Genomic DNA, 27,134 nt, shown 5'->3' on the forward strand with positions numbered 1-27,134 from the left:
AGTATAATATTTTGTTGCTGCAAATTGCATCTCCCCTGTTCATTAAGCAAGGTCCAAGTTCCTTTTTGCATACCTTTTTGCAAGTCCCCTGTTAAAGTCTTGGTGCACCTTTTTGCATTAAGCAAGGTCCAAGTTTCTCTGCCTCTCCAAAGCCAATAGAAGAACAACCAGGCCCTGAATTCAAATTCATTAGACTAGGCCAACACCAAAAAATAAAAGAGATAATTGGAAATGAGATACTATGTCAATTTTCAGATTCCAGCACAATTCTGAGTTTGGATGATTTGCACTTTTGCAGTTGCACATGCCAGCAATTCAATGGCTAATACATTAGACGGCAGTGAAGACAATACTCTCAGGGCAACAGCGCAAAACAACCGTGCAAGATAATATCAATAGGTGACTTTTCATCTTTGATAAACATGATGGTCCAAATATCAGTGATTTTTCATCTTTGATAAACATGTTGGTCCAACTAATCAGCATATCTATATTAGAAAACAAACCTTTGCTTCATCCATCTCAGTGCTAGCATCTTCTAGTCCATCCAGCATAGAAGAGTCTTTACTAACCAGTGAAACTTTGAAACCTAAAGGACAGAAAAAGATAGATAAAAGTAAAACTAATAAACTATTATCAATAATTTACAATGAAAAATACAAAAAAAAACTGAAAACGAACCAGAATTAGAGTTAATTGACCCTCCAAATCAACAAGCCCTTTGGTAAATGCTGCTGCAGACATCTACCAGAAAATTGGTTTTGATAAGTACTATATATTTCTGAAACTTATGCATACAAGCATCAACATTTTTTACCTCCACAACATGCTGAGCATACAAGCATACAAAAGAGGTACTAACTTACCACACTGCAATGTCTGAAAAACTTACAATCTCTTCACTTCTGTTTTGGTACAAATCAGATTTTCTACTTTCAAGGAATTCAGAAAACTTACCCCAAGAAGAGTTAGACTATTATTGAATAAAAATAAAAACAGCATTGCATAGAATCTAGCAAAAGAAACTACCAAATAGCTATAAATATCAAAGGAAACCACATTGGCCATAAGGTCCATAATTCCATAAGTCCAATGACAACAAAAAAATCAAAAAAGGAGCATCCATAGTCAAAGAAAAACTAAAAAAAGTCCCAAACTATAACAACATCCATATTTAAACCAAAACCAAAAAGTAGTATCCATGATCATGATTCATCTCATTAGGAATTGGATTCAACATTGGCCGAGCATTGAGTTGATTGAGTTTCATTGTAGAAACTTGAGTTTATGACATCTTCTACAATCTCATCTAACTCGGCCTCCTCAACATCTACATTGAAATATTGCAATAATTAATAATAAATTTACTCAAAAAATAATAGAAATATAATTGATAAAACATATACCTTTTTTTTCAAACACCCAATCTCGAGTACAAATCAAGGCCTCAGCAATATCCGGTTTAAGAGCACTACGATACTTATCAAGTACTTGCCCACCGATACTAAAAGCAGATTCAGAGGCGACCGTAGATATTGGAATAGTTAGAATATCACGTGCCATAAGAGAAAGTTGAGGATAATGAGACGGTTTGATTTTCCAAAAATCAAGGATATCCAAATCGGACATCCTATCAACACTAGGCTCATCCAAATATAATTCCAATTGAGACTTCTGTGCAGTAGTCACAAAATCAAATCTTTCAAATGTATCAAAATCCTACATTATTGAAAAAAAGGAATGAGTTATTTATAAGAAACAATACCATATACAAGTACAATACATTTATTTTAGATTAAAAAAAATTATATCACCTTAAAAGCATCTGCTTTTCTAAATGCTTCGAAAGTTTCAGAAGATGTACCGGTCTCTACATCTCCATGAGTTGATGTGCTAGCAGTTGGAGTTTTAGAAGAAGCAAGCATATACTGATTAAAGAGAGAAAACATACAATCACGGATGTACATGCTCTCAGTAGAACCATACCCATTCAACTTCTTATAACAGTAATCCACAAACTGAAATTTGTACCGAGGATCCAAAATAACTGTCATGGCCAAGATTAAGCTATGATCCGACCAATACTATTCAAATTTTTGATACATCTGCCGTGTCATTCTTTGTATGAAAGCATCTGCACTCTGAATCTCTTGCCTTAAAGTAAGCTCAATCAAGAAAACTTGAGGAAAATATAAGTTTGATGTAGGATATTTAGCTCCGGAGAATACTAAAGTAGCATCATAGAAAACACTCAACAACTTGCTAATCTTCTCAACTTTACCCCACTCCTCTTCAGATGGACAATGCTTGTAATTAGAGTCACTTAATTTCAAATGAAGAAAGGCACGACGGTAAAAGAGAACACTATCTAGCATCAAAAAGGTTGAATTCCATCTTGTAGGAACATCTTGCCTTAAGCCTTTTTTACTGTCCAAAGAAACTTGTCTAACACATTCCAAAAATTTTTGTTTCCGAACTTGTGAACCTCTCACATATTTAATACTTTCACGAACTTTAGAGATGGGTTCATCTATCTCCTTTAATCCCTCTTGTACAATTAAGTTAAGAATATGAGCACAACATTGGACATGAAAGAATTCACCATCTGAGTAAAGTGCATTATTCAAATTAAGTTGGATCTTTGCATGTCAACAAAAACATCATTTACCGATGCATTATCTAAAGTCATGCAATACAATTTCTTTTCAATCCCCCAATCAATCAACAAACTATAAATTGTTTCACATAAAGATATGCCATTATGTGGCGGAGGCATGAAGCGAAAGTTAAAAACTTTCTTTTGTAACACCCTGTTGCCCAAGGTGACAAGCCAAGAGGGGGGGTGAATTGGTTTTTCTAACTTTTTGATTCCTTAATCGAGTTAATTGATGAGTAAGTAATTGTAGTAAAGTAAGACAAAACACAATGCAAACACACAAGAAATATAGTGGTTCGGTGCTCTTCTAAGCACCTGCGTCCACTCCCCAAGCGACCCCTTGGAAATTCACTATAATCCCGCAGATTACAGTTGGATTGTTTTTCGGGCTCACAATCCAAAAACCTTTACACTTTGGTTTTTCGGGATCACCAAAAACCTATGTTGGTTTTACGGACTCACCAACGAACCTTCACAATTGGTTTTAAGGGTTCACCAACAACCTACGTTGGTTTTACGGGCTTACCAACAACCTACGTTGGTTTTACGGATTTACCAACAACCTATGTTGGTTTTACGGGCTTACCAACAACCTACGTTGGTTTTACGGGCTTACCAACAACCTACGTTGGTTTTACGGGCTTACCAACAACCTACACTGTTGGTTTTACGACAAGAATAGATAACAAGAAACTAAAGCTCCTAAATGAGCAAATAAAACAATTATAAGCTACAAAGAAGAGTTTAGAATATAGTTATCGCTTTAATAAGGCTCTTCTCTTCTTTGTCAAGATTGCTTCACTCTTCAAGGGTTGGTGGAGCTCTTAATGTCTCTTGGAATCTGCTCAACCACTTCCTTTTGGCTCTTTGAATGAAGCAATTGAATGAAGCTTGCCTTGCTAGGGTTCTCTCTTGAATGCACTTGATGTATTTTCTAAAGCTTGCTTCCTCTGATGAATACTCCCTATTAAATACTTCTCCAACCTCTAAATAGTCCTTCCTGACCGTTGGATTGAAGAAACTAGCCGTTTATAGCCATGCTCAAGCTTTTCTTGGGTCGGCCCTCTCAAAAAATACAGAACCTTGTATTTCAGCCTTCCTTCATTTGGGTCGACTCAACTCTTTTTGGGTCGACTCAAGGTTGGGTCGACTCAAGGTTAGGTCGACTCAAGGTGGGGTCGACTCAAGTTCCAATGGGGTCGACCCTCTCAGAGATTCCAGAGACTTATTTTCTTGAAGCTTGAAGATGGGGTCGACTCAACTTTCACTTGGGTCGACCCAAGTGCTATTCATCCGTGCCATAAGTGCTAGAATGTGCCAGAATGTTTCTAAAACATGCTAGGGTCGACTCCATCTCTTCTAGGGTCGACTCCTACTCTGTGCCAAGTGTTCCAAAGGCGTGCCACTTCGTTCCAAGGCGTGCCAAATGTATCGGGGTCGACTCCAAACTAATTGGGGTCGCTCTAACCATATTTTTCTGCACTTTGAAGGTTAGTTATGCACATTGAAACAACAATATGATATTCCAAGCAAATTACGATACATGGCACAATAGAGTTTCATACCCTTAACAGTGAAAATTACCGAATTGCCCTTTTAGGTATTTTTAACGTGAAACTTTGCCAAAATGGATTCCTGAGCTTTCTACCATTCTCTATTACAAATTTTATCTCGTTTATCAATTCTTGAGAGTGGTTCTGACTATATAGTCCTAATGTATCATGAGTGTATCAAGGGTGTGCCATTTATCAATGATGTATCGAGTTAATTTGCATTTCTAATTTGATATGGCCTCAATGGTTGTGTTAATCATCAAAATAACATTATCATCCTCAATCTCCCCCTTTTTGATGATTACAAAATATTGAGTGTAAGCAAATTGGCATTCATATGAAAAGTTAGATTTAACATTCATAAAGTACTTTTGGTTCAAGAGTTTCAAAGTAGTCTTATTTAGAGTTTGTATAAATAAACCAAAAACTCCCCCTATCCTATCCAAATGGATGCCAAATGAGTTTTAGCTTTGCTCCCCCTTACTCTTGTATTTCATTAAGACAAAATTTTCGAAAGTTTGTGTCAAAGCAAGAGTTTCAAGTCATGTATCGAGGCAAGAAAAATCTCTATGATTATATGCCAGAATTTAGATTTTCTTTTTGTCACATGTATCGAGGCAAGAAAAATCTCTATGATTATGTGCCAGAATTTAGATTTTCTTTTTGTCACATGTCTCCCCCTTAAGTATATAATATATACCTTTTATATTTTCTTTCCTATACTGTTTTTCTTATAGAATTTGCTTCTAGTTTCTTCCTTATATTTTCTCTCCCTTTTTGTTATCATCAAAAAGAATGAATAATAATGAAATGGATAGCATTGTAATGACAATCACAAAGATCAAGAGAAACATTGTCTATGCCAAAAGCACTATGTTTTAGAGAAGAAATACAAACTACCACAAGAGCAAATATAAGTCAAAACAAATACAAAGTCTGGGAGATACTTTAAGAACATACTTCATGATAATGCTTTAGAGTTAATCAGCTTTAACATAATCAACATATTTCAATCTAAGCTGATTGATATTCAATTCAAAACATAAAGCATTATGAGCATATACTCAGATATTTCTTTTTCTTTTTGACAATATCAAAACGATTGCAAAATAATGAAATATTAAGCACAAGACAATATTTCATTCAGTGCATGCCAAATTATTGCAAGAATATGAATTATGTGACTCAAGGCAATACTGTCAGGGCAAGATAATGAGTATAGATCAGAGCCAATTAAGATAGTTTTAAAATTATGATTGGATCACATCAAAATCAGTGATAAAAAGTTTGGCTTTAAAAATGAGACATTTAAGATGTGAGCCAAAAGAGATCTCTAATTATAGATTCCAAAGATAGTTTTCAAATCAAGTGTAGATGGAATCTTTTTCAAGTTATTTCAAGGAGTATCAAGAATAATATTCAAAGAAGGCACGAATGAAAATCCAATATTTTTTTAAATATATTAAGTATATAGCAAAATGAGAGCAATCTAATTAATTTTCAGAATATAGTATAAAAGCAGATAAAGATCAAAACTTATATACTCGAAAAACATAAGATTATGTTGAATCCTTAATTCTTAATGACTTCAAAGTTCTTTCATGATATAAAAGTATTGGGGCATCGATACCAAAACATGAATTAATGCAATGTAGGATACATAAAATTCAAGACTTTGAAAGTTCTTTTAGAGCTCTTTTAAAGACTTTATTTTACTCCTTTAAAGATCATAGCATCAAAATCAATTAAAATGAATTGGTTCAGGATTGAAACACTAAAGTGCAACCCAATAAGAACTCATAAGTAGATTCCAAGATAAATTTTCGATACTAAGACAGATGGAATCCTTTTCAATTAATTTTTAGAAATAAATGATTTACCGATGAATATAGATGGAAATCCAACTTTCAAAAGATATTCAATGAAGCACAAAGTTTAATACCACTTTACATTTAGTATTCTTTGTCTCATCTTTAGATGCGAATTTATACGATTAAGTTCTATATGATCTCTTCCTCTGAAATTTTCTTTCTCCCCCTTAATTAATCATTCCATTTGAGAGTTTAGAGTTTGAAGATAATTTTCAATAAAGAGATTGAGTATTTAAAGCTCCCCCTCAAAAGATGCATTTTCTTTCAAACTCTTTTTTTTTTTGTTCTTCTATAATATCAAGAATGTAGAGTGATCCAGAATTTTTCAAAATTTATAGCAATCACTCTTTTTAATCTTTCAAGAATAAATTATATTTTCTCTTATTTTTTTTGGAATATGTATGGAAATATTAATCAGAAAATAATTCTTTTGAAGCTCAAATTTCTTTCAAAAGTAATTACATTTTCTTTCCTATAAGAATTATTGAAGTGAGTTGAAATATTTTAAGCTTTAGGATCATTAACTCTCTTCTTAAAAATAGCTTTTATTTTTAATGATAGAAGCATTTAATTATGCAGGAGTGTATATTCAAAATATTAATTTCTTAGTCATAGTTTTTCAGCAATGTATATATGAAGCACCATAAATCTTTTTAATATCAAAATAACATCATATGTTTAGAACCATTTGTTTGCAATCAAGATCATTGAAAAATACATCATTTAGACCAATTTCAGTACACTTATAAGATAAAAAATGATATGTTTCAGATGCGTATTGGAGCAAACAACCAAGGTATCAAAATTAATTCTATTTTTTTAAGCTGTAGTTTTTATCTAAGAATCATAGTAAATTATTCTCCAGCATAATGCAATCTTTGAAGCATATAATGAAAATTACAAAAATGTAAAGATATAAGCATTTTATATGGAGTTTAAACTTTTTCACTAGGCCATATTCTGAATTTCATAAGAGTTTTCAAGGAGGCTTTCAAAATTTATAATTTGAGATATGTATCTTCTACATTGTAGCTCATCTTAAGTTATTAAGATTGAAAATACATATTTCAAGCGCATCAGAGCACATTCAGAATCTTTGTAGTTAATATTGAATTTTGGTACAAATTGGAGCAATTTATTATGTACCAATGTTAGGCAAGATAAAGGATAACTCAGAAATAATTCATTCTACCTAATTTGCAAATTTAGATTATTATTTTTTTTTATTTTTCAGAATATATTCACTAAAACAAAATGATTTTGTTGTTGATAACAACATATTTCAATCAAATTATCTAGGCATGAAGTATTACAAATTATATTTAGAAAAGATCTTTGTTATTTGAATATTGAAAACACATAATTCAAAACATCATGTCACATGCAAAACATAATATGCATTAAGTCATAACATCATATATTAAAACATTAAGAGCAAGCATGTCAAGGATTAAAATCAATTCTTTTCAATATAAAGTTCCTTCTATTTAAATACAATTTAGCACTGATTTTATCTTTTCCAAAAGAATGCTCACACAAGTCTCACAAATATGCCGAATATATTATCTTTGTTTTGCCTTTCCTTAAAATTGGAGTATTTGCTTTTACTTAGCTTATACTTTTCTTAAATAATGTTCATTTTCTTTTCTTTATCTCTCTTTCTTTTTATTATTTCAAGTAATTTATATGAAAGAGTAGAATAAGAAAAATAATCTAATTATGCTCAAGCATTCATAGCTTCTCACAAGTTATTTTAAGTTAAAATTTTAAGCATAAACTTGTGTATTTCATGGTTATGATATAGGCAAAGATATATTTTAGTTTGGACAGATCATGAAACAATTTCTAAAAGCATAAGTCAATCAATACATATATAGACATGATATCAAGAAATTAATAATTAAATACTTTAATCATGCCACAATAAGATTTAAGTTATTGACTTTGCTCAGCTAATTTATGAGAGAGGTATTAAAATTATCGATTCATTCTGCATTCTTCAAGTCAAATACCTACTAGATTTCTTATGTATAAACTTTTGGCTGAAAAATGTCCCCTTTTTTATTTGCATGTGAATGTTTATTGTATCTTACATGAAGGTGTCCTTCAAGTTGACATCTCTCATTTTCTTGCTCAAGGATTCTGCATTATTAACAAAATTCTTTTCTTTCTTGAAGAAAAATCATTAGTTTCTTCAAGATACAAAACATTCATACAACATATTTCTTAACTAGATGACTCAACATAAGATATGACAATAATTGAATATTGAGCCACTTTACTCAAGAGATTGCCTAAATATAAGTAAGCACATATCACTTGAACTAAAGAGATAGTTTCATGAACCAAAATGGTTCAAGGACAAGCATGTGAGGCAATAGGAAGATTCGATCAAATCAATTTTTTTGTTTTCAGAATCAATTTAGCTTAGATTCTATTTGCTTAAGATAATTATCAATGAGACATGCTAGCTAAGTTTTAATCAAATTATCTTAAACAATTGTTTCTATCAAAATTCAGATTGTTACATAGAATCAAAATGATAAACTATATTCTCAATAAAAGATCTAGTTTTAATAAGAATAATATAAATTGATATTTCTACAACTAGTATCTTTTCATTGAATATTCTATATGCATTGCTTAAAGAGTAATATCCAAAGAAACACTTGTTTTATCAGATTTGGCATATATTTCATTCTTGAGAACATAATATGTATAACTGAAAAACATGAAGGTATGCACCATTTGATTTTCAGTTTTTCATGAGTTCACATGGGGTTTTCTTTAAAAATAGATTTAATAGAAACCTTATAATATGACAAGCTGTGATGATAGTATTAATCAACTGCTATCACAAAGCATTGTCCTTATACAACAAAGGTTCTATTTTTATATTTTTATAACCCCTATATGCAATAGTGTTCTTGGTGCAAAAATAATTGTATTCAATACCATTTTCTGTGCAAACCTTATTGACAAATTGGTTTTCAAAACTGTGCCATGATACTTTCACAGTTTGCAAACCTTTTTTTTTTCATTTGAAACCTTTTGTAAGTTTGTGCTAATGCAGAAAATATTTCAATTTAAGTGCCAAGAACCAAACCAATGTTAGCTTCGAGAAATTATCCATAATTACAACATCAAAAAGCTTATCTCCTAGGTTCATAATCCTAGAGATCCAAATAAGTTATTATGAAGAATTTTCAAAGGCTAAAAGGTGAAAACAATATTTTCAGATTTAGAAATGATTCTAGTTTGTTTTTCTAGATGACATACATAGCAAACTTTGACCTTGCAAAAAATAATCTAAGTGAACCAATGACAAAGTCTTTTGAGATTAAGTCCATACTAGTATGAGTTGATTTTATATGCCAGAACTAGTCTCTTTAATCTTAGTATTCTTAATGCATATATTTAAAAATATACCAAGTAAACATTCTTATGTTTATAATTAATAGAAGATAATGCCATAGATAAAAACTCTCAATCAAGCATATAGAGAATTCATAGAGTTATTCTTAATAAATTGATTAATCATTTAGCAACTTATCCAATAGTAAGTAAAGCATACTATAAAATGAAGTGATTTGATTATATTTTTAAAAATATTACCTATATCACAAAATTGATTAATACCTGCAATTCATATTTTAATCAGATACTAAGGCAAAGAGAATGATGAGATGCAAGGATTACTAATTTCATTATTCTTTTCATTTTAATTACTTTTCTTAAGTATATTTTAAGTTTCATTCTTTAATATATGTCTAGAGCACCCAATGTCTAAATTAACATCTTTTGTTGGAGCCTTGAGTGCTAGACACACTTACAGAAAATATTCAGATTTTCAACTTAGGAACCCAAGCTCTTTTGGGTCCTTGTAGGTTAGCTATTATTGTTCCTTTTGAAACCCATATTTTCTTAATAGCTATTTTGTCCATAGACTTGCAGATTTTAGGATTACAAGGAATGAATTTCTGCATCATCTTGTTAAATTTAACAAACATATATTTAACATGAGTAGTAGATAAACTTACAATTTTCTGTTTTTGCCTATTAGGTTCATCAGATAAATTAGAATCTGTTTTAGGATAGATAGTGGAGGATTTAACACACATGTCATTAAGAAATTTTTGTGTGTACCAAGATTGATATCCTAATCCATCCTTTTCAAATTCAGCTCTTTGATTATTTATCATTAAGTTCAGCTTTTCAGAGCTGATAGTAAATTTTTCAACTATAAGCTTAAATTTGTTAACTTCTTTAGTTAACCTTTCATTGTCTTCTGAAAGCAATTTATTATTTTTCTGAATTATATCAAAGCTTTCAGCAAGAGATAGATTTTTCTAATTTAGCTTTTTATTCTTTAAACTAAGCTTCTTATATTCTAAGTATAGATCAGAAAAAGCATCATGAAGTTCATCAAATGTAAAATCAGATTGAGTTTCAGCATGTACTTTATCTTGGAATGAGAAATCACTTTGTGTTCCAATACATACCTTATCTTCATGTGCCATAAAGCAAGGATTTTTAATTTCAGTTTGCTGCTCTTCTTCTTCAGAGCTAGTTTCAGATTCACTAAAAATGTTAGTGCATTCATATTTACCTTCAAGCATATTCCAGATTTCCTTAGCAGTTATGCAAAAAGATATGCTATTAAGTTCACTATTATCTAATGCACAATATAGAATATTCATGGCTTTTGCATTTTGCTGAGCCATTTTCTTATCATGATTAGTATTTGTGTGTAGCCCGTTGACTATGATACTCCATAAATTATAGTCATGTGCTTGAATGAAAATGCGCATGCGTGCTTTCCAATGTGTGTAGTTTATGCCATTAAATAGTGGAGGTCGATCAATTAACTGTCCCTCTCCTAGAAAACTATCTATTTGAGTTGTCATGATCTTTGGTTCTTTGACGGTTAGGTCAAAATCAAAAAGGCAAGGAATTATAGAGCACCTGCTCTGATACCACTTGTTGCCCAAGGTGACAAGCCAAGAGGGGGGGTGAATTGGTTTTTCTAACTTTTTGATTCCTTAATCGAGTTAATTGATGAGTAAGTAATTGTAGTAAAGTAAGACAAAACACAATGCAAACACACAAGAAATATAGTGGTTCGGTGCTCTCCTAAGCACCTACGTCCACTCCCCAAGCGATCCCTTGGAAATTCACTATAATCCCGCAGATTACAGTTGGATTGTTTTTCGGGCTCACAATCCAAAAATCTTTACACTTTGGTTTTTCAGGATCACCAAAAACCTATGTTGGTTTTACAGGCTCACCAATGAACCTTCACAATTGGTTTTACGGGTTCACCAATAACATACGTTGGTTTTACGGGCTTACCAACAACCTACGTTGGTTTTACGGGCTTACCAACAACCTACGTTGGTTTTACGGGCTTACCAACAACCTACGTTGGTTTTACGGGCTTACCAACAACCTACACCGTTGGTTTTACGATAAGAATAGATAACAAGAAACTAAAGCTCCTAAATGAGCAAATAAAACAATTATGAGCTACAAAGAAGAGTTTAGAATATAGTTTACGCTTTAATAAGGCTCTTCTCTTCTTTGTCAAGATTGCTTCACTCTTCAAGGGTTGGTGGAGCTCTTAATGTCTCTTGGAATCTGCTCAACCACTTCCTTTTGGCTCTTTGAATAAAGCAATTGAATGAAGCTTGCCTTGCTAGGGTTCTCTCTTGAATGCACTTGATGTATTTTCTAAAGCTTGCTTCCTCTGATGAATACTCCCTCTTAAATACTTCTCCAACCTCCAAATAGTCCTTCCTGACCGTTGGATTGAAGAAACTAGCCGTTTATAGCCGTTGGGAGTCCAAGAAGCACTTCTGCACAACTAGCCGTTATGCTTCTTTCCGTGCTTGGGTCGACCCAAACTTTTCTTGGGTCGACCCAAACCACTGTTCATCAGACTTGGGTCAGCTCAAGCTTTTCTTGGGTCGGCCCTCTCAGAAAATATAGAATCTTGTATTTCAGCCTTCCTTCACTTGGGTCGACTCAACTCTTTTTGGGTCGACTCAAGGTTGGGTCGACTCAAGGTGGGGTCGACTCAAGTTCCATTGGGGTCGACCCTCTCAGAGATTTCAGAGACTTGTTTTCTTGAAGCTTGAAGATGGGGTCGACTCAACTTTCACTTGGGTCGACCCAAGTGCTGTTCATCCATGCCATAAGTGCTAGAATGTGCCAGAATGTTTCTAAAACGTGCTAGGGTCGACTCCATCTCTTCTAGAGTCGACTCCTACTCTGTGCCAAGTGTTCCAAAGGCGTGCCACTTCGTTCCAAGGCGTGCCAAATGTATCGGGGTCGACTCCAAACTAATTGGGATCGACTCTAACCATATTTTTCTGCACTTTGAAGGTTAGTTATGCACATTGAAACAACAATATGATATTCCAAGCAAATTACGATACATGGCACAATAGAGTTTCATACCCTTAACAGTAAAAATTACCGAATTGCCCTTTTAGGTATTTTTAACGTGAAACTTTGCCAAAATGGATTCTTGAGCTTTCTACCATTCTTTATTACAAATTTTATCTCGTTTATCAATTCTTGAGAGTGGTTCTGACCATATAGTCCTAATGTATCATGAGTGTATCAAGGGTGTGCCATTTATCAATGATGTATCGAGTTAATTTACATTTCTAATTTGATATGGCCTCAATGGTTGTGTTAATCATCAAAATAACATTATCATCCTCACACCCATTCATCATCAATAAAATGGGCAGTTAAACATATATCTATCGGTAGTAATGGAGGTCCACAAATCCGAAGTTAAACTTATTCTAGATGGAATTGAATGAAGCCACAATACTAATTTTTTCTTCTCCTTTTTATATAATTTCAACAAATCAGCCTTTACAGTATTCCTTGATACTAACTTGGCCTCCTCACGAACATAAGCAAATAAAGATCTAATGCCTTCATACTCAACAAACTGAAATGGTAGATCATGCTTAATAATTGCAAGTGTTAGCAATTCACAAAATTTGTCAGGATTAAACTTAGTAGAACACACTGATATGGACCCTTGAGCTTGTGATAAGATCATCTGTCCTATGTCACGATTTTTTCTGCAATTCTCTATATGACGTTTCAGATTTCCGATCCCAGCCTTACCACCAAATGAATATTCTGCACCACACTTTATACACCTGCATTTTTCAGTTACTTCATTTATATGAAAATATTGATAAACAAGAGAAGTCAACTTTCTTTTACATTTTCCATGTGTGGAGTCGCACACAACTGTATTAGAACCTAAGGGCGTCGATTCATTTGCCCTATCACCATCACTCTCTAACTCTATATTCACGAACTGTTTATCCATCTATATCATATAATGTAAAATTATATCAGAATACCATTTTACAAAGAAAATAATTTGAAAAGATAATGGAAACATAATTTGAAAAGCAGCCGATTCAAATGACACAACAGTTCTCAGATAATTGTCAAAGAAAATTGAATGAGGTAGTAGGTTAGGAGGAATAATGATTGGTGTGTTATGCAAAGAACTATTGGTACATTATGATTAAACTGAGCTTGTTATGTTTCAGGTGTTTGGTGTAGATAGGAAGGAGGTGAAAGCTATTCTTCCATGAAGCACTGCAAGAATATTATCAAACACCCCGTGCTTCTACAAGGAACTGACTCACTGATGTTCAGAAAAAAATAAAAATGGATGGTTAGGATTCTGTTAAATCTGAGTGTCCTCCATTCAAATTTCTATTGAAAAATATGATGGCTCTGTTTTGTATTTCAAGAAGAACGCTAAATTTTGTTTGTTAGAGGTCATCACTACCAAAGACATGTTGTGCTGAAATTCGTGCTGATAAAATTATCAGCATTGCATAATTATTACATTTTCATGGCATGCCTGGAAGGACACAAAAAGATCAACAGCAGCATAGTTCACAATGTTTGAGAACTGACCAATATAAGTATATTAAGGTGGATATGTGCAATAAACATGACTGTAGATATGCAATAAAAAAAAACCCTCATAAAGATTCATCCATTTCCAGCTGAACATTAATAATGATAAGAAGGCACTGGCCTGGCACATTTACTGGTTCTGATTCTATTATACAACTAACAACAAAGCATCAATACACTGTTGCTTAATCCAGATGACAAAAAAACAAAAGGCTTTCTCATCTATTACCTTCTTTGGATGTGCCCTGAAACTCGGTCACAAGCTCCTGCAACAAAAGAGGAATGCTTTGCTAAACAACAAATTCCAATTAACTAAAATGACTGAAAATCACAACCACGCAATCACGCATACATCATAAATATTCTGCCACATGAAGTAAACCCCAAACCCTAACATCAAATTATAGTCGAAAGCCCACAAAAAAGGGAGAAAAAAATAGATATCAGAATCTAGGTTCTAGGAGAACCAATGCCGGAAGAACAAAAAAATGATACTGAAATCATCAACTTCACCTAGAAAATAAAACCAGATATTATACCAAAATAAATCGCTTATAAAGCCTGCATCGACCGATGACCTAGAACACAATAGAAACAAGAACGACAAAAAAAACCTTAAAAATTGAAGAAATAAACGCAGGAAGGGATGAATCCGTATCAGAACTGAAAAGAAAAGCGGAAAGATCAAGGGAAGAAAGAAGAAAAGATGGATCTTTCTTACTTCGGTAGAGCAGAGGATCCGACCTCGCACGCATGGAAGACTTCGAACGGAAAAGGGAGAGGGAAGGCGACGGGAGCCAAAAAAATCCCAAGACCCATCGAGCCGCCATGGTTGCCGTCGACGGGGAGGCCGAAGTTATCGGCACGGGGGAGGAGAGGGCGAAGGCGAAGGTCCGGAGGAGAGGGCTTGGGAGGCGAAGAGTCCGGACATCGAAGGAGAGCTGGAGAGGAGAGGGGAGACACTCGAGAGTCGAGAGGGACGCTGAGGGAGGGAATAGAGCTCGGGCAGCGCCGGCGCACAAACCCTAAGTTCTCACTCCTCACCCTAACTACATAGAAGTCTCAATTGAAAGATCCATCATCCATCTAAAGTCGCGGACGGTGGATGGGTGGAGCAGTGAAGCCAGTGCTACAGTGGAGGGCTGGTGGACCTCGCGTTGAGATTGGGCTGAGCGGGGAGTTGGGCCGAGGCAAAGAAAATGGGCTGAGGCGGGGAGTTGGGTCGACCCTGGGCTTTGTGGATTGTGGCCCTTATCTATCAGCCCAACAGTTAAATGGGTTACACGGGTTAAATAGGTTAGACATCTAAAATCCGTATCCGATCCAATTAATAAACAGGTTAAACGGGTCAACCTGTTTATGGTGGGTCGAATACAGATCGGATTGACGGGTCGGATCATATTTTGCCTCTCCTAACTAGACATAGACATCAAAATGTGTATTTGGTTGACTTAGATCAAATACTCATAAAAAACATGGACTGTTTGGTAGCTATGAAAACCAAAAACAGTAAAGCTAGCTGGTTATGGCATCGAAAATTAGCTCATGCAAGCATGGACTTAATTTCCAAACTTATTCAAAAAGAACTTGTTTTCGGCTTGCCAAAATTATCATTTGAAAAGGATAAAATCTGCTCTGCATGTCAACTAGAAAAACAGACTAGAACTTCTTTCAAATCTAAAAATATTGTCTCCACAACTAGACCCATAGAGCTTCTGCACATGGACTTATTTGGACCAACTAGGACTGCAAGCCTAAGTGGAAAACTTTATGGCTTTGTTATTGTGGATGATTTTTCTAGATATATATGGATTTTATTTTTGGCACACAAAAGTGAAACAATTTCAGCTTTTACTAAACTGTATAAAAAAGATTTCAAATAAACATGGACTGCAGACCATCAAGATTAGAAGTAATCATAGAACTGAATTTGAAAATCATGACTTTGAAAATTTCTACACTGAAAATGATATTGATCATTACTTTTTTGCACCAAAAATACCATAATAAAATAGTATTGTAGAGAGAAAGAATAGAACTCTTACTGAAATGGCTAGAACAATGTTATGTGAAAGTGACTTACCTAAGTATTTTTGGGCTGAAGCCATAAATACAGCTTGTCATATTTTTAATAGAGTTACTATTAGGTTAATTCTAAATAAAACTTCTTATGAACTTTTGAAAAATAAGAAAACAAATCTTTCATACTTTCATATTTTTTGTTGCATCTGTTTTGTTCTAAATAATGGTAAGGACAACTTGGAAAATTTTGATTCAAAATCAGATGAAGCTATTTTTCTTGGATATTCTTCATCAAGCAAAGCATATACAATATTTAACAAGTGAACTCTAGTCGTAGAAGAGTCAATACATGTTATCTTTGATGAATCTAATGACCCTTCTTCAAGAAAAAATGTAGATCTCGATGATGATGTAGAAGAACTCGATAAGCAAGTCAAAGACTTAACCCTAAAGGATGTTTCTGCATCTAAAAATTCAGAGCATGATGATAGTTAAGGAGAAGAAGATCAAATGCTTAAAGGTAAAACTAGTCTACCAAAAGAATGGAGGTATGCACATACTCATCCTAGAGACTTAATAATTGGTGATCCTTCTCAAGGCATTAAAACTAGATCTTCTATTAGAGATGTTTGTAATCACCTTGCATTTATTTCTCAAATTTAACCAAAATCTTTTGAAGAGGCTGAAAATGATAACAATTGGTTAATGGCAATGCAAGAAAAACTAAATCAATTTGAAAGAAATAATGTTTGGAATTTGGTTAGAAGGCCTGAAAATATTTCTGTAATTGGAACAAAATAGGTTTTCAAAAATAAATTAAATGAAGATGGAATTGTAATTAGAAATAAGGCTAGATTAGTTGCAAAAGGATATAATCAAGAAGAAGAAATTGATTTTGATAAAACTTTTGCACCTGTAGCTAGACTTGAAGCTATTAGGCTATTACTTGCATTTGCATGCTTCATGGATTTTAAATTATTTCAAATGGATATCAAAAGTGCATTTCTAGATGGGTTCATAACAAAAGAAGTTTATGTAGAACAGCCATCTGGATTTGAAAATCATAAACTTTTAGATCATATCTTTAAATTGAACAAAGCACTTTATGGCTTGAAGCAAGCTCCTAGAGCTTGGTATGATAGACTAAGCAACTTTTAAATAAAGAGTAATTTTTCAAGAGGAAATGTTGATAAAACTCTGTTTATTAAAAAGAAAAATGCTGACATTCTAATTGTTCAAATATATGTTGATGATATTATATTTAGGGCTACTAATGAAAGTTTATGTGAAGAATTTGCTAAGCTCATGCAAAGTTCGAGATGAGTTTGATGGATGAACTCAACTTCTTTCTTGGACTCCAAATTAAGCAAACAAGAGATGGAATCTTCATATGGTAAAGCAAGTACGCAAAGAAAATTTTAAAGAAGTTTGGTATGGAAGATTCAAAATCAATAGGTACTCCTATGAGCCTCTCTTGTAAATTAGAAAAAGATGAGCATAGTAAATCCCTTGATTCAAAGCTGTATAGAGGAATGATTGGATGTTTACTTTATCTTACAGCAAGTAGACCTGATATAATGCATAGTATTTGTATGCGTGCAAGATATCAAGTAAATCCTAAAGAATCACACTTAATTGTTGTTAAAAGGATATTAAGATACTTAAAAAGAACACAACACTTAGGCTTATGGTATTCTAAGACATCTACAATTAACTTAATTGGATATTCAGATGCTGATTTTGCTGGTTGTAAATTAGATAGAAAAAGTACAAGTGGAACTTATCAATTTCTTGGAACAAACTTAATTTCTTGGTTTAGCAAGAAACAAAATTATGTAGCATTATCTACAGCTGAGGTTGAATATATTGCTGCAGGAAGTTGATGTGCTCAAATTCTGTGAATTAAGCAATAACTCAAGGACTATGGCATAAAACAAAATAAAATTCCTATAAGGTGTGACAACACTAGTGCCATAAATCTGACTAAAAATCCCATACAACACTTAAGATCTAAACATATAGAAATCAGACATCATTTCATAAGAGATCATACTCAAAATGGGGATATAAAAATAAAATTTATAAATACTAATAAATAAATTGCAAATATTTTTACTAAACCTCTTAATGAAGAAGTATTTTGTTAATTTAGAGGTGAATTATGCATTTGTGATCCATTTTGATGACTGATTATGAATGATAAATTGTGTATTTTGATTGACTATTATTGGTTGAATTTTAGTTGATTTGATCCGTGGTTTACAATTGAGTTTTAAATCTTATTCAAAAAGATTTTGTCTCTTGAACAGTCTGAGGAGACGACTCATGAGTCTGAGGAGTCGACTCATGTAGTAAGGGACAACTCTTAAGTTAAAAGAGTCGACCCCTAACTTACAGGAGACGACTCTTAAGTTAAAAGAGTCGACTCTTAGTCTATAGGAGATGACTCATGAGTTGAATGAGTCGACTAAAGTGAAAACTATTCGAAACGGATTCTAAAAGGATTTTTCTCTCTCTTTGAAACGTTGAATCTGAAACGTTTCATACCCCGTAGAGCGCCTTTTTGTCCTCAAACTCTCTTTCAAATAAAAACCTCCAAAATCCAAGAAAATCTTTCCAAGGTTCTGATTGATCTTCTAATGGTGAGAATAAAGCAAGTTACATCCGGACCAAAGAGAAAGAACATCGTTCCACAAACTGAGAGGAGAACAAAGGCTCGGGCAGAGAATCCACAAAGGTAAGTAACACCACCGCCTCAACCTATTATGGCCCCTTTGTCACCTCCATCCTCAGTTTCGAAACAAGGATCTCTCTTCATAAGAAATGTATCCACGGGAAGAAGAGTGGATTTTGAGTTTCTAGAAAAGGAAAATTTCCCTTTAGGCCAAAATCTAAAGGATATGGGTTGGGAACACTTATGCTCACTGAATGTGCCAACCTATCCAGACATCGTACGAGAGTTCTACAACAATGCCAGTATGGACAAGGACAAATCTCGTCCAAGGTAAAAGATGTCCCTATTTTAATTACTGAAGAGATTCTTAGAGATACCCTTCGGATTCCAAATGATAGAGAAAATAGAAATCACCTAGAGAATAGGAATGAAGGGATAAGTACCATTCTGAATAGAGAAGTCACAGGAGATTGGATTGAAATCAGTGCCAATCAACTGAATGCTGAAATGCGTTTGCTGCATCACATGATCAACAAAATATTCTTTCCGAAGATAGAAAAATTTGATCATGTTTTAGAAAGGGATATACTGGTAATGCACCATATTATATAAGGACTCCCACTGAACCTACCCTGCTTGATGATCAAATATATGGAAGCTCAAGGACATAGAAAAGGAGCTACACTTCCTTATGGTATGGTCTTAGCTCAAGTCTTCTGTTACTTTAATGTAAATCTAGAAGGGGAGACCAAGAAGAAACTATTGTCTTCTGATGTCTACAATGACAAATCATTGAAAAGAATGGGATTTGTCAAAATTGAGGGCAAATGGACTCATAAAGGGAAAGGAATTCAAGATGAAAGTGGTCAACACTCCAACACCACTTAAAGGTAAAAGAATCCCTACACAAGCACCTCCAACAGAGCCTCCAGTCAGTCAACCTCCTCCAATCCAAAGGCCATCAGATCCTCCACTTAGACTTGAGAAATGGCAGCTAAAAGCTATTGGGGACAACATCATTACAGCACTGCTTAATTTTGGAGTCAGTTTTAGCAAAGTACATCATCTCACTAACATGACCCAAGAAGTGAAAGCTGACCTGCAAGGTTTAAGGCAACTTGCAGCTAATCAGCAAAGAAGAATAGCATCAATTGAAGAGTAACTTAGGATTCAAAGAAATTTTGTTCAAGGCTATATACAAGAATTGAAAAAAGAGCACATTCAGCTCACTGGCTCCATCACTACACTAAACAGTAAAATTGACAAGCTGATGGAAGAGCCAAAGGAAGATCAGTCTGGACCTTCATCTTCAAAACCTTAAACCTAGACTGATCTTAGACTGAACCTAACCTGAGCTTAGACTGAATCCCATGTTTGCAAAATATAACCTGTACTACGCTGAGTTTCATGTTTATTTGGCACACTTGTATGCTGACTGATACCAATTGATACAAATTGTAATCTTCTGATGTACTTCATTTACCCAATGCAATGAATGATTACCTTTCTTGAAATATATGTCTTTATTGGTCTATATACTGGTCTGATACATATTGCATCTGATACATATCAAAACCTTTAACTAATCCTTCATGTTGGTATCAGATATTATTTTTAGCTTCCTTCATTTTGTTGATGACAAAAAGGGGGAGAAATATGAAAAGAATTCTAATATGAGAAATGAGAAATAAGAAATGTGAAAAGAATTCAGAATACAAATCTCTACACTAAAGATAATATATAAGGGGAGATTTAAATTATGATGATACTGCGCTATCAAAAAACATTTAAAAAAAAAAAGAAGAACAAGAACTCTGCATAATCAAATATTTGTAATTGATAGGGGAAGACTTTTCTCCTTAACTTGTTGAAATTATGCATATATCTCTGAATGTCATATTTGCTCTTAACTTCATTATAAAATTCTTATAATTGCTGTGAAATTTATTGCAAAATTCTTTTTAACTCAATGGTTTTGTCATCATCAAAAAGGGAGAGATTGTCAACCCTAAAGGGTGAATTTTGATGATTACAAAACACTTGAGATGATATTGTGTACTAATGACATTGGTTTAATTGTGAAGTTTTATAAGTCAAGAAAAATCAGAAGAAATGAAGCACTGCAAAATCATAAGTTCTTCGCAAACATCTCATTGGACATGTTCTAAAAGAAAATGATCTTAACTAATCCATGGAGATCAGAGATGAAGTCTAAAATTTTTTGTTTGAAAAACTTGAGTCAACCCCTAAGCAAAAAGGACAAGTTTAAGTTGATTCTGGTATGTTTTACTCAAGCAGCACAGTTAATGAGTCGACCCTTGCAAAACATGAGTCGACCCTTGTGTAATTCAAATTAGACAAAAAGCTTTTATCGCCTGAGACAAAATCTGAAGAGTCGACCCTTGTTCAAAATGAGTCGACCCTCGAAATTGAAGCATCGACCCTTGCGTTTGAAGAGTCGACCCCTGCTCAGTCTCAGCATCAGCCGAAAAACTATAGTATGAGTCGGCCCTTGCATTTAAAGAGGCGACTCCTGATGAAGATGAGCCAACCTTTAAGGATAAAGAGTCGACCCTTTGAAGATATCACAGCATAAGCCTTCTTAACATCTTGAAGTGCTGATCCAGAATGAACATAAGTCGACCCTGAATTACATGAGTCGACCCTTATACTGCTGGGACCACAACGGAAAGCTTTGAACGACTTTTGTCTTCTTCTGTAATAGAAAAAGATTCTCATCAGAACGGGAAGAAAGAAATTCAAATTTCGCCGAAGAATTTATCTATAAATACGAGGGAACCTCAGAATGGAAACAAGAAGAAAAGAAAAAAAATTCTATTAAAAACAAAAGGTTTCCACTGAGAAAAAGAGAAGAAAAAGCTTAACAGTTCATCATCCTCACTGGCATTCCATCTGAAACCTTCTTAATCAATCGAATCTTCTCACTGCATCGAGAAGAGCAGTTGTTTAAGCATTGGAACATCCTTCCACAGCAAACCTCTTCATCAGCTTCGGTCTTCATTTTTATTGTTTCACTCTTTATATTCTGAAGCTTTAAGTTTTCTGGTTACAGCATTCTTTTAGTTGGATTAATTATTGCTGTAACAGTTTCATTGATTTGAAACTTGTAAAGGCTCTTCCAAGCCTCGATTGGAAGTTGCTGAATCCGGAATATTCAGCAAAGGAAAACTTGTAATCTGCTGAATTATAGTGAAATCTCAAGCAAGGCTTGAGGAGTGGACATAGGTGCTGGGAGTGCACCGAACCACTATAAACCTTGGTGTTTGTGCTTGTGGTTTTTCTCTCTTCCTCTTCTTTGCATATTCCTGATTGCTTTCCTCATTTTATTCACTGTCGTATTTGTGCAATCATATATATTTCCATTGCTAAATCTATAAGATAACTGTAACTCATACTCTTCACACGTTTTAACTTTAATTTTTTAAAGAGACCCCATTCACCCCCCCCCCCGGGGCTGCACCTTTAGGCAACAGAAAGTGATTTTATTTCTTTGTTTCATTACATTCAGTACATCTCAAAAGTTATATATACTCATGCACATACTCTCTATAAGAAAAAAAAATATATAGGTTGATATAAGATCACATTAACAAAGAAAAACGTTATAGGTGATAGAGGTTGTTACGTGATCTCTAAAATCATTCTAATAAGATCAAAGAAAAATAATATAGATTGATACAGGATCACGCTAATGAAAAAAAAAAATTATGAGTGATGCAGATTATTACGTGATCCCTAAAATTATGCTAACATAGCTTAACTAACGAGAAAGTGCTTCTTAATAATTATTGGTTCAAATTAACCTTAAGCTTCAACAACCAGGGACTCCATCGTTGTTCAATTAGAACATGTCCAGTTCCATAGCTAAGCAAAAAAAGACATCGATGTAAGATGCTAACACCCCATCACCTTTCCCTTCTCAAACTTAGGCTTCTCAGCCACCGTTCCATCATTCCCCGCAAGCGCCTTATACTTATCCTTCCTCGTAAAGCTGGTGCACTGGTATGACAAGGTCGCAGCTATCAGCCTCTGAGTATAATTCGCCACCTCGTGGCTCGACTTGCCGGCGCTGCACGTCAGCTTCGGCGGCAGCTTGTTGAGGAACGTCACCTCGTACGCCGGACTCGGGTTCATGAAGAAGTAAAAGGGGTCCATCCCCTTCCACCCCCTGGCTGTCGTGCCGTGGAACATGCTCATCCGGTTGGCCATCGCCACCGGCACGATCTGATCGGTGAGCTCGGCGAACAACGCCGAGAAGCGGAGCAGGAACGGCTCCCGGCACGTGGTCCCCTCGGGGCAGACGACGAGGTCCCCCTCCTCGAGGAGCTTCTTGATCATGGCGGCGTCGCGGGCACGGTCGCGGGTGAGGCGGACGGTCTTTATCGGGGAGAGGAACTCGGAGAGGCGGGAGACGGAGTAGGTGACGGCGGCGATGGGGCGGCCGAGGGCGGTGGAGAGGAAGATGGGGTCGAGGAGGGTGCGGTGGGAGCAGATGAAGAGGACGCCGGAGCGGGCGAGGGACTTCTCGGCCGGGGGAGGGGGCACGCCGCGGACGATGACGCGGACGCCGAGGGCCCGGAAGGCGTGGTAGACGAAGCGCATGGGAAGGAGAGCGCCGGCGGCGATGCGGAGGCAGGCGAGGAGGAAGCCGACGGGGATCCAGAGGATGATGAGAAGGGCGAGGAGCGGCGTCGGCTTCTGGACCAGCCGGCCGTCGTGGAAGACGATGGGCTTGGGCAGCTTGTCCCGGGCCACGGCCTCCCTGTCCGGCTTGTGCGGCACCAGGTAGCCCTCCTATAGAAATGGTGATGGCGGCAAACGATTTGCAGGCATTTATTTAGATATGGGCGAAACTCAAAAGCTAGGAAGAGAGCCTAGTTTCAATTAAAATTGGACATGAACCCATGCAATGTTTTTTTTACCTTTTTATTATTGTGGTAAGACAGTTCAGATATTCATCTGCCGCAGCCAAACAATGATGGTATGATGTGCACATGACGCTATACAATCACCTTCTATTGATAGGTGAACGTCATTGTATGTTATTGATAGGTGATGTACTAGGTTGTCTGGTTGTATTAAGAACTGAGTATTAATTATTCTCACATCTTTCTCATGATGAAATGCTTGCAATTTGTGTTCCTTCAGCTCTCTTATGAGTTTTGTTTCAATGGCATACGACAGAGGAAAACTTTCCAACTTATTAAAAATTATGAGTTTTGTTTCAATACATTTTTCTTAGTAGCAGTTATTGTCTATATTTAAACCTCAACTGTTAAGTTTATAAAGCATATAATAATATATTTAACAGGTTAATCAATTCAGTTGGTAACCATTTCGAACACACACACACACTAAAAAAAAAAAAAGGTACAAGTGGACCTTATTTGCCCCTATTGCATGTGGAACAAAGACGAGAAAAAGAAAGGTTGCAAGAGAGAGTGGGTGAGAAACAGAACTGGCTCTGGTACCATATTGAAATCACTTTTTGTCCCAAAAGCTTAAGCTAAAAGGATAAGTTAGATTTATTTATATATTTTATATTTTCTTAGAGAATGGACATGATAGGTCCATGATAGGTCCATTGAAAAAGGAAGAGGCCAGGAAGAGTGATGGGGGCATAACAGAGAGAGAGAGAGAGAGAGAGAGAGAGAGAGAGATGTGTGAAAGGTGAAATTTTTAGTTGGACCATAAGGTGCGCTGGTGAAAGATTCAAATTCTAAGTGACGGGAGGATTGCCATTCCATATCTCGGATCTTATACAGCTTAATCAAATTAGAACTTTTATTTAAAGATAATTTTTTTAGCTAAAAAGATATACAAGTAGTTTTTCAAGTAGCTTATCAAGTCATTATGTGGTTGGAAGAGAAGATCTTAGCTGTTCACAACAAAAATATGAATGGTTTATATATATATATATATATATATACAATGGTTTATTACTAAATACAAAAGTGTGACGTTGCCTCCGTTCTCCCTCCTCCTGTGGTTTCTACTCATGCACCAATTATTTCAACCTAAAGGATATTGGTTCCACAAACCAACATCGCATGCAACGTTTAAACTCGTCTGTTGTGTTTAAAATAAGCTCAAAATCTCTAGTTTTTCCCGTAATGAAGCATGCGAATGAAATGAAAACTTGTGAAATCATGTAGGTGCACGCGTTTCGTGCTTCCTTTATCATATCGACGACCCTTATTTTATGTTGACATAAAAATAGAGATATCGAATATCTAAACGGGAACGAGTTCATGCTTTTCTTGCAACTAAGTTTCAAGCTCCTTTCATGCCTAATAAACAAGTATGGAGGACCAGACCTGACAGAGATTCATGAAAGCGAAGTCGGTTTTCCGATCACCCAATCCGATCTCCGGCGATGCCTCCCCGAATACCTTGCGAAGAGCAGCAGCCTTGTTAGCGCCAACAAGAACCCCGGGGCGGCGAACGAAGCCCGTCGCCCTGCCTTTGTAAGTGGCGATCTCGGTCCCAATCACCATGTCAGCCCCCAAGTACTCCTTCAAGAAGGCCTCCACCATGATCCTTGGATTCGCAGTGAGCACACACCTCTTCCCACATGCCGAGAACACCCGCCATGACTCAGGGTGGAGGTCCATGGAGTAGAACTTGGGGAGCACCGCCCTCGCCACCGACTCGATATCGCCAACTCTCACCCCAGAGAGCGTTGCAAATATGAGCACCTTGATTCCAGCCGACTCCGATACGAAGTAATATAAGATGCCTGCGAGAGGGGCGGCGAGGAGCAGGAAGAGGAGCCTTAGGATGCCACCAATCTCGAACGCAACGAGGGCGAAGTAGGGGAAGGAGCTGCGTCCCCGGAGCAACGTGCCATCCAAGTCGGCGACCACCGTGTGCCGGTCACGACCGATCGACGTGCACTTGTCGATGGTCTTAAAAGGCCCAAAGCTCATCTCAACCGTCGTGACTTCGATATGATAAAGGCTTTGGACTTGGGAGAATCGGCTCTAGTTTCCGGAGAGGAGGAGGCTCTTGCAGCACTTGCACTACTTTTTCTATCCCTTTGGAATGGTGTGACACACTAGACTTGGAATATATGTACTGTTGGAGGGGGATTGGAATAGGAGAATACAATAAAGTGCATGAGAGCGAACGTTTGGTTGGCGGTTGGAAGTGGCCAATTTTCTTCGGGTTTTATAATAAGAATTGAGAAATGGACGAGGCCAAGGTGGGCTTTGGAGCAATCGAGGTGGGTGGGGTTTATTCCCAGGAGGAAGGTAGCATTGCATGAGCCATCTCTCGTTATAGGAATCATCGCCAAATACTTTTATCATGTTGTAGTGGAGCTCAAACTCGTTCATTTCGTCATGATATTGTGATGGACGCTGGATTAACACTTGCTGGTGCTTCTCTGTAGCCTTTTCATTGCTGACTGAAACCGAAAGCTACGGAGAAAAGGTTGGCAAGAGTTGGTTTGTGGGAATTAAACTTCAGAATATAAGGTGGGCCAGGACATCAAGGGAGTGCAAATTGCCTACAATTTTTGTCGCTCTCGATTCTCCCTTCAGAATTTCATTGTTGTCCAACTTTTGGTGCAATCTATATCAACTAGAATGAAGCATGGGTGACTAAGATCCTTGTTTGATAAAGATTTTTAACTATTCATACGATTCAGGGAATATATTTTTATTTTTGTCTTGTGTACTCTCTCTGTTTCTCTTAAAAGCAGAAACAGCAAGAAATAACATTTGTTCATCCATGTTAGTATATACTAATGTTGGGTATTCATTACAATGTATATTGGAGGAGGCATGGATGCTTCTGGTCAAGTGAGAGGAAATATTTAATGGTATAATCCTCCCAAATTCTTAATTTTCATTCTGAAATTTCAAAAATGCCATTTCGACTAAATTGGCGGAGAGTCTTTAGCGCTAACTCATCCCACGGAAAGAGGATAAATTAAGTAGTTTTTTTTTTTTATCACTTTCCATTGATGATATTAAGGTGCTAATAAATTATAGACAACGTCACAACGAAAAATTATGTTTTAGAATCTAATTGAGGGCTCTCGACACAAGCTGCTGTACCCATAAAGAGAGCGAGATTTAGATAAGACCAAGATGGCAGCATCGTACCCATAAACATAGATACAAACAAGACCCATGGACCCAGAAAGCATAGCTGCACCATCTCTTCTCATGTTATAAGTACTATAGATGCAAATCATAGCCAAACCAACTGCAACTTGTAGCACATAGACAACTAGATACCAAGTGCAGGACCACTCACTGCCATACTTGATGACTGATTAGAGTAAATAACTACCTAAAATTGAAGCACTACTCTTAATTAGAGTAAATAACGAGACACGAAATTAATCGCAGCAGAATTTG

At 35.8% G+C, this 27,134-nt stretch overlaps 1 protein-coding gene across 3 annotated transcripts; it reads right to left on the minus strand.

The window, feature by feature from the left end:
• On the minus strand, positions 1-26,359 carry LOC103697110 (glycerol-3-phosphate acyltransferase RAM2-like). 3 transcript variants are annotated; one of them, XM_088720954.2, is made up of 5 exons: positions 25,083-26,358; positions 22,675-23,559; positions 14,278-14,314; positions 507-589; positions 1-174 (listed from the first exon to the last, which is right to left on the minus strand). In XM_088720954.2, the coding sequence occupies exons 1-5, from the start codon at positions 25,692-25,694 to the stop codon at positions 118-120; spliced, it is 1,674 nt and encodes a 557-aa protein (XP_088577080.2). In that variant the 5' UTR covers positions 25,695-26,358; the 3' UTR covers positions 1-117. The 3 variants fall into 3 exon arrangements, 2 of the variants coding, with proteins under 2 accessions (XP_088577080.2, XP_008777122.3); XR_016403372.1 differs by lacking the exons at positions 1-174; positions 507-589 and adding exons at positions 1,593-1,719; positions 1,815-1,928 and having other exon boundaries at positions 25,083-26,359; XM_008778900.5 differs by lacking the exons at positions 1-174; positions 507-589; positions 14,278-14,314 and having other exon boundaries at positions 22,527-23,559.
• Between the last annotated feature and the right edge of the window lie 775 nt (positions 26,360-27,134).

This window comes from Phoenix dactylifera, chromosome 1 (genome assembly GCF_051530095.1).
Source record: "Phoenix dactylifera cultivar Ajwa chromosome 1, Ajwa_hap1_PhDact_Kaust_v1.1, whole genome shotgun sequence".
NCBI classification, from domain to species: domain Eukaryota; kingdom Viridiplantae; phylum Streptophyta; class Magnoliopsida; order Arecales; family Arecaceae; genus Phoenix; species Phoenix dactylifera.